This window comes from Vigna radiata, chromosome 6 (assembly GCF_000741045.1).
Source record: "Vigna radiata var. radiata cultivar VC1973A chromosome 6, Vradiata_ver6, whole genome shotgun sequence".
NCBI lineage: Eukaryota > Viridiplantae > Streptophyta > Magnoliopsida > Fabales > Fabaceae > Vigna > Vigna radiata.
Window position 1 is genome coordinate 11,384,462 of NC_028356.1, and position 8,974 is coordinate 11,393,435.

General features: G+C 34.1%; 1 protein-coding gene across 1 annotated transcript; it reads right to left on the bottom strand.

Annotated features, from left to right (window-relative positions):
- Nucleotides 1-392: 392 nt before the first annotated feature.
- LOC106765192 (low affinity sulfate transporter 3) lies at nucleotides 393-4,860 on the bottom strand. The gene is made up of 12 exons (XM_014649725.2): nucleotides 4,135-4,860; nucleotides 3,969-4,017; nucleotides 3,614-3,821; nucleotides 3,077-3,269; nucleotides 2,855-2,920; nucleotides 2,533-2,763; nucleotides 2,323-2,449; nucleotides 1,947-2,233; nucleotides 1,435-1,628; nucleotides 1,272-1,357; nucleotides 1,090-1,166; nucleotides 393-867 (listed from the first exon to the last, which is right to left on the bottom strand). Exons 1-12 carry the CDS (start codon nucleotides 4,435-4,437, stop codon nucleotides 724-726), a joined length of 1,965 nt encoding a protein of 654 aa, XP_014505211.1. The 5' UTR covers nucleotides 4,438-4,860; the 3' UTR covers nucleotides 393-723.
- Between the last annotated feature and the right edge of the window lie 4,114 nt (nucleotides 4,861-8,974).

An 8,974-nucleotide genomic window follows, 5' to 3' on the forward strand; every position in this document is an offset into this window, starting at 1 on the left:
TCTAATCGAAATAAGTTCATTAAACTAAAAATTTTAATTTAAGAATGAATAACTATCATGCCACATTGATGACGCTTCTTGGTTACGATAACATTACTTTATATGAACATAGATAATTTGTAATGTATGGTATGACAACTCAATGAAGTTCAACACAGCCATTTTTCGATTGTAATAGTCTTTTCTGTCTTGCACACCAAGTGTTTAAAAAAATTCCTCAATTAATTTCTTTTAAATCTTTTATTCTCTATAATTGTGTTTACTTTCCCTTTTCATAGCTTACATAATTTCCTGTGATTATTCAATTAAGGTATGATAGAGACTATACTTGTTCATTATTCTGTTACTTGAACAAGTTGGTAATCTTATCAAAATCCCAACATGTAACTCAATTAGCAAAACGATTAGTCCCATAGCAAATAAAAGTAGGATGAACTTTAATTACATCTGTATCTTTATTTGAATTATATTTGAGTGGCCATTCAAAAGAAACATCAGTCCCTGTCCAAAATTGAGATGTTATAACAAGGTGGTTTAGAAACCCCATCCAGTATAGCATGGCATGATCCCTTTTTCCGTATAGATGTTCAGTTTGTGTTATACAAAATATATCACCCAAATTTATGTGCATAGATATCCAATTATGCACTAACTTTTGAAACAAAAACAAAACCCTGTGCAATAGATGAAGTTCAGAATGGGTGCACAGACACATGATAAAAATCAAGCTCTTGCAATTTTGGCAGAAAGGCATGCATCTACGGCTTCTCCGACAGTAAGGAAAACCCATTCTTTTCCAATCTTGTCTACAAAGTGTGCCAGCTTAAGCTTGTGGATTACTAGCCACCTTGGGTTCACCATAGCTAACTGTAAAAACAACATAACACCAAGTGTTAGAACTTAAAGGTTTGGCCAAACATGTGTGCAAAAATATTAACATCACAATGTAATACAATACCATGTCACATCAACACTTTTACTAAATATTGGATGAGTAAAATTATAGAATAGAAATGGTGAGATCAAGCTAGAATAAAATATTGGACACACTAAATTCAAAGAATGTAATTAAATCCTTGTTGGCCTCACTTCTACTCCTCGGGAAAGCAACCTCTTGTGCAGTTCCTCAAGTGCTAGAATTCCAGAAGTATCAACATTCATCAGGTCTGTTAAACAGAATATCAAAGGGTCAATGGCATAATATCAAATTTCGTTGTGAATTTTCTGTCCCTGAAGTTCTTTAGATCTGAAAAATGTCTACAGAAACTCACTTGTCATGTCCAGAATTACTGCTTGGACTCGACCCTTGGTGGCTTCTTTAGGGTCATCTTCATCTTGAGAAACCCACTTGAGTATTCTGGAACAAGTGAAAAAATTCATACATGGTTCTAATTTGGGCTAAAGCCCTCTGAAAATCATTTGTAAATTGCTTGCCTTTCTCTGACAAAATTAGCATTTGCAAAGCAGAGTGAGCCAGAACTTATGCGTATCACTGTGATTCCTGGAGTGCTTATGGCCATGGGATATTGAGTAACATCACAGAAGGCTTCTGTTCTTGGGACTCTACCTAGAACTTCTATTCCTGGTCGAATTGATTGAATCAGTATCTTTGCAAACGAAATTATCACCTGCACAGTAACAGGAAATTGTCACATCATTAGAATACATTGTGTAAAGTTTATTGCATTTGAAAATCGTCATCTTTTGTAATAACAACTACTTTGAAAGTCACATTTTCATTTTCTTTTGTATCTCTCTACAAGAACAATGAAGTCTTTTCTGAATGAGGTCTATTTTATGTCTCAAATCAAAGAAATAACAGCACATAAAATACAATAAAATAAGGGAGAGAAAATTTATTTTATTTTTCAGCAGGATCATGAATGGAGAGTGGAGATTTCCATTGGTGCAGTAATTGAAAAAAGTTTAAATGGTCAATGACTTACTGCAACAAGAAGGCCAATCTCTACTGTTGCAAACAAGACCCCGAGAAATGCTCCAATACAGGCAAGAAAGTCCAATTTGTCAACCTTCCAAATATAGCAAGCCTCACTTAGGTCAATTAATCCAGGAAGAGCAGAGAGAATAATAGAGGCAAGGATAGCCACAGGGGTGTAGTATAAGAGCCTTGTAAACAATTCCAGGGATAAAAACACTGTAACAGCCATCACAATATTTGACACTGCTGTCTGACATCCAGCACTAAAATTCACAGCAGTTCTTGAGAAAGAACCTGAAATTGTTCACCAAGAAACCATAAAAAACTTTGGTGCACCAGAAACATAAGTGGAGCTTTACAAATTAATTGGCAAAAGAAATCACCCGTTGCTACATAGCATGAAGTCAAAGATCCAGCAATGTTCATGAAGCCCATTGATAACATTTCCTTGTTCCCATCAAGATGGTATCCCTTAATGGAAGCAAAAGATCGACCAACCGCTATAGCTTCCTGAATCAGAACATCAAGTTACTCAACTGGGGAAAAAATAATGATAACAATTTGGAGAAAAGAAGAAAATGAATTTGACTTACAGTCAGTGCTATAACTGCACAAATCAAACCAATTTTAGCTGCTTGTCCAACGTGTGGACCATGGAGTTGCAACTGGTGCAGTGAACTTGGATTCAGACCTCCTTTAACATGCTTTATTATATTAACACCATGCTTATCAGCTCTAGACAAATATACGATCGAAGTTGATAGTATAACTGATAGAAGGGGAGCAACAGCAGGCAACCAGAAAAACTTTCTGTTTCTTCTGCCCTGATATCAGTTACATCACATACATCATTAAAACTTAAAATTTATCAAAAGGGTACTGAGGTGGGTAAATAGCAGAAATTTAAGTACTTACAATAAAACGGGTAATTAGAATGAAAATCAAGAATGAACATCCGAGGACAAAATTCAGAGGATTCCACTGAAATAAATAAAGAATGCTGTCAGATATTACCTAGAAGTTCAGCTAAATATAAGTTACAAGGATTCAAGTTTATGAATAAGAAACTTCGTAACTTTTTTATGATTGTAAGTGAAATTTATCGGAACCTGAATAGCGAAAGTAAATCCAACTCACTTTTTCTCCTGAGGCAATTTGATGATGTAGTGACTTATAAACAGATGCCAACACTGATACTACATCTGTTTTGGAGGTGAAGTGACTAATCCCCAGCAAACCTTTGAGCTGCTGAAGACCTATAATGACGGCAGCGCCTGCCATGAATCCAACTAAGGCAGCATGCGAAAGAAAATCCACAAGAAAACCCAACCTGCAAGTGTTGAAACATAATGAAAAGTGAGAACTACTTACTAGGGGCATGCTTGATTTCTTTCTCATGTTTTTACTTTTAAAAAACTGTTTTCTAACACAATTCCATGTTATTCATAAATGATTTGTTATTCAAAATCTATTATGTTTTGAGAATTGTTTCTAAGACAAGTGTTTTAAAGATCGAAAAGCATAAACAGCTCAGGGATGTTTTCTCGTTTTCTTCTGTTTTGTGGTCTTAGCTAAAGGGTGAGTTATCTGGTGTTACATGCCGTAAGTCATGGACTTTGGTGTGATATATAGTTTCTGAAAACAAAAAATTTCATAAACTGATGAGGAAACCACCTGAAAACACCAAATGCAGTTTGGAAAATTCCAGTGAAGAAAGTCACAGTAAAGACAAGATTTCTGTAGGCATGAGGATTGGCAACAGGATCTTCCACTTTTGGAACCAGAGAAGATAATAGCATTGACACCACAGCCACAGGTCCAATTGCAATTTCTCTTGAGCTCCCCATCAGAGCATAAATAAGAGGAGGAATAACACTAGTATCTGAATGGAACAAAACAAAACAAAACCAACAGTGAAATTTAAGAAAGTAAATGTTAATCCAAAAAACAAAAGCACATTTTTTTTTTCTTCTGGTTATGCCAGTTTCTGATGTGATATATCAGAAGTAGACTTAACCAAGGTACTTACACAGGCCATATTCAGGAGCAACTTTTGCTAACGTAGCATACCCTATGCTCTGCAATATTCAAATGAGAAATTAAACAATGATGGGACAATATCAAGGGGAATGTATTCAATTTCCATTGCATGCATTGCACTGAGAAAAGGGAAATAACATCGGTGAACTAAGTACCTGAGGTATGCTGAGGCTGGCAAGAGTTAAGCCAGCCAAGAGATCATCTTTGAACTTGGAGGCTTTGTAATCTCTTAACCAAATAATGATAGGGAACAGATTCTGCAAGCATGAGAAAGCACGTCCACGGGAAGTTTTCCTCTTGGATGAGAAGCAGAATTTGTTCCCATGAGGCAGAATGGTTTCTTTGACAGAAGTAAATATCTTTTTCCAAAGAGGGGGTGGATTGGGAGAATCAAGCACCCATTGGGACCTCTCTGTCTGACCATGTTCCTCAAGATGAAAGACTGGTTGTTCTCTCATATTGGAACTTGGAAGCTTCAATGCATGGTTGGTTGAAGTGTTTGGGTGAACTTTGGTCAGCTGTACTTATTGTACAATCTTGTCAGTTAAATACAACCAACACCACTCCTTCTTTTAACATACGGGGGTCAATTTACTTTGATGATTGCATGAAAGGGGTAGCAGAGAGGTGATAGAAGGCTATTCTGGAAGAGGCATTGTTGTGACACCACCTTCATTGGTTTGTGTCAAAAGTTGTGACTGGTTGGCTCATAGTATAGAGTATATAGAGACCCCTTTAATGTGAATCCATCACAGAGCATCTATTCCTACTTATGGGTAAAATTTTCTCTCAGGATCTTGCTAAATTTCATTTCTAGTATCATTTCATTTTGCATGTAATGGAAGGGGAATATAGACAATTATATGTGGTTGGTACCTCAAGCTCTAGGATAATAAAGCTAATAGTTATCATTGTATGGACTGCAATAATTCAAATAAGAATTTCATGTGAATATCAACAAGTGGTCGATTTTAGTGTATGGATTTGGATTCTTTAATTAAATGGTTAGAACTTTGAATCCTAATTTATGCATCACCCATATGATTATTTTTATGATATGTTTGATTAAGACGAAGGAAAATGCATAGAAAAGAAAATTCAGACAATTTTGATTTTTTAGTTGAAAAAAATAAAAAGGAAGAGAAAATTTAACTTGTAACTACTGCTTCAAGTTTCAAAATTTTCTTCCTTTCTTCTCTTTCTTGCTGTTATTTCAATTATTAGCCAAGTGTCTTCATATTTGTAGGAAGAGATTAAACTGAACAATGAAAAGAAAAATACCCCATAATGCGTTGAAATACAAAGGATTTCATGGAACTGGAAAAGGAATAAAAATCGTGGCAGCCATTGTTGTCAGCAGTGAAAGAATCAGAATTTTCAATGTATTTTCAGATAAAAAATCAATGCCAGATCGACAAGTATTCACAATCATTGTCATCATATATTCATTCATTGGTGATGTAGTATTTGAAATTTTTACAGTGGAACAGAATTTGTAACTTTAAGAACTTTTGAATATATTTAATTTTTAAATTATTTTTATTTTAAGTTATTTAATTTTTTAAATGTTCAGTATTGATAAGATAATTTAAGTATATTAAATTTTAATTTTTTTATTTGAAAAGAATATTTTGATTACCATTAACTACAATAATATCAAATATAAGAAATAATATTTCAACACTGCATATATACAACAATAAAAAAATAATATTTGAACCACAAGGACTAATGGAGGATATTTAGTATTAGAACTTTGAGAAGATATTACAAAATTTAGTAAAAAAAATGGAGACAAAGATAAATATTCAAGAAGCGTGTTTACAAAAATGATGTGAAAGATTATGTTTTAAATTACAGCCTCAAGAAATACTCAATTTTGATGTGTAGAATGAAAGTTATAAATTAGAGATAAAATTATGTAGAAATTGAGATTTTATAAATTGAGAAAAACAAAGAAAAACAATGAGACTAAGATAAACAGAAGGGAAAAATCACTCTTCATAGGAGACAACACACAAAGGATGGAAAGTCTTATGATACAACCAATGATTCTTGAATCACTAAAGAACTTAGGAGAATCACTCTGATTAAGATAGAAAGGATAAAATCCTAATTTATTTGCATAAAAACCTGACTTATACATTTGATGAAAATAGTTAAGCTTATAAGGGATGATGTCTAAGTTTCCAAATTAAACCCTCATTACAACTTGAAAATAAAGTAAAAGTAAAGTCCATTAATTGATTCACCCAAAGAGAAAATTTGGTTAGCTAATTTTACAAAGATTGGGCTATTTTAAAAAAACTAACTTATAAAATAAAACAACAACAAAATGGTGCTTTAGTTCTCCTCCATTTGGATCATAATGTAATTCCCATCTTGGTCTTTTCTCCTTAAAGTTTGGGCTTGTATTCAATTAATATGGATGATAGGAAAGCAAAGGAAGCTCTTCAACAAGTGTTGTCCGTATTAATTGAATACAAGTCCAAATTTCAAGGATAAAAGGCCAAGATGGTGAATTGCATTATGACCCAAATGAAAGAGAACTAAAGCTCCATTTTGTTGTTGTTTTATTTTATAAGTTAGTTTGTTTTTAAAATAGCCCAATCTTTGTAAAATTTTCTGACCAAATTATGTCTTTGGGCCAATCAATTAGTGGGATTTAGTTTGACTTTATTTTCAAGTTGTAATAAGGGCCCAATTTGAAAACTTAGACATCAACCCTTATAAGCTTAACTATTTCATCAAATGCACAACTTAGATTTCTTATGTAGGAAAATTAGGGTTTTATCCCTTCTATCTTAGTGAGAGTGATTCTCCTATGTTCTTGAGTGATTCAAGAATCCTTGGCTGTATCAAAGGACTTTCCATCCTTTGTGTGTTGCCTCCTCTAAAAGAGTGATTCTTTCCTTCTATTTATCTTTGTCTCTTTGTTTTATTTTCTTTCTTCTTCTAGATTTATAGAATATCAATTTTTGTCCAGTTTTATCTCATATTCATAACTTTTGTTCTACACATCCAAATTGAGTATTTCTTGAGCCTAATTTGTAGTTTAGAACGTGATCTTTCACATAGTTGTGGAAACACCAAAATTAGAGTTTTGCAGCTCAAGATATTGACGTTTTGAAAGTTCTATTTCTTATCTTTTTTTACTAAATTTCGAAATTTAATTAAGGGTTCTAACCCTAAAGATCCTCAGTCAGCCATTTTGTAAATGGGGGTTACATCGCCCTTTGTTGAAGTTTTGATTTCCTTTGTTCTAGAAACCTTTCCTTTCTCACGTGTACCCAAGCCCAATCTCGAGGTTGGAAGATGATAACGGTTAAATTTATCGTTATCTGTGATGTAATTTTGATACTAAATCAACTCTTTTTGACTTAGGAGCTTGCTTGAACTCTTGTTTTTAGCTTAATTTTGTGAATAAGTGAGTAGAGGAGATACTTAATGATTTTATCACTAAATTGCCTTAACTTTTTAGGTTATTGGTATGCTTTGGAAGAGGAGTAAAAGTATCAAGGAGTCCAAACTCAAGAGTGTTGGTTGGTATCAGCCAGAGAATAACGCAGCGAAATAAAACTTTGAGTAGCGGAATTGTGCTTAATTGTCCGGTATTTTATTGATTTCACTTAGCTTATTGTGCCGAATTTAATCAGGGAATTGTGCTTAATTGTCCGGTATTTTCCCGTTTTTCCTAATTATGCTCAATTTGACCGAAAATTCTAATTTTAATTAATTTGAATTTTCTGAGCTAATTATTTGCATTATTATTTTCAGGGAAAATTTTGGAGATACAATTTAGAGCATTGGGAAAGAGACAAAATAAATTCAAGACTCTACACTTAGACATTTCAAATTTAATTAGTAGTCTAGAATGTTTTTAATTAAACTTGTGCATTGGGCCAATGTTGGCAAATTTATGATGGGCCCAAATTATAGTGTGACACTTGTCACCCTAGGGTTTTTAGGGTGGACCCCACCCATTTTTATGAGGACACATGATCCTAGGGAGATACCAATCAGCCGTCACAATTTTTTTCACTTGGCTGGACCGTCATGGGGTTTACAATTTCATCTTATCCACTATCTTATATCTACTTTTCTTATCTACTTTGCTTATTTATCATATTGTCATGCAAACTTTCATGGTCTACCCTTAACCCAATCTCTTGGCGAAAAGAGCCTACTACTAATTACCGACTTGCTATCTCTGGCCTCCCCTAGTAACTAATAATGCATGATAAACGGAAGCAAAATACAATTGATCGTCCTACCCCTATCTCTAGGAGGTATTAGCTTAATCAAGGAATTCTCCCCAGTTCATGACATTACTGTACGTCTACGTATCAATAAAGACAAAAAACATTTACCGAATGAGTTAAACAATAAAAGCATTAAGCAAAGGTAAGGAACCCAACAATTGATAAATCAAGCATATGCAAGCATATAAAGTAAATAAGAATTTGGATATATGAGAGTTTCAAAAGATTACATTGTTCCCCAACAACAAAGGGTTTAATTCACCATAATCATGGTGAAACTAGATGAAATACAATGGAAGAATGAAAGAATAAACCCTAGATTGAGTAGTTTGGAGCCTAAGCATCCAAAGACTAGCCTCCAAGGAGTGTAGAGTTGCTGTGGACGTTTCTCTCTGCCAAAAGAATGAGTTTTGATTCGCACTGGGTCTATTTATAGACCAAAAAGATAACAGAAAGATCACAGAATCTGAGCTAATAAAAATAGATAACCGCTAAACGGCTAAATAAACTGCTCAGCGGTTTCCCCCTTAGCCGCATGGCTGCTCAGCGGTCAGTTTTAACGCTGAGCGGTTTGCCTCAAATCGCCCTGGACGATCAACGGTCCATTCTGACGCTCAGCGGTTCTTCTGACCCTTCATTTCATCCTTTCTCTTCATCTTTCACGTGTCTAAGTCCACCTTTCTTTACTTCCATCTTTAATTCACCTTTAAAACCTTGCAAAACAATGTAAAAA

Bases quoted from the DNA above. Each gene is read 5' to 3' on its own strand.
- LOC106765192 (XM_014649725.2), bottom strand. From the start codon at position 4,437: ATGAGAGAACAACCAGTCTTTCATCTTGAGGAACATGGTCAGACAGAG. The intron at 4,018-4,134 runs GTACTTAGTTCA...TGAATATTGCAG, and splicing joins CCAGCCTCAGCATACCTCAG to AGCATAGGGTATGCTACGTT. The intron at 1,167-1,271 runs GTGAGTTTCTGT...TCTGTTTAACAG, and splicing joins AGTAATTCTGGACATGACAA to ACCTGATGAATGTTGATACT.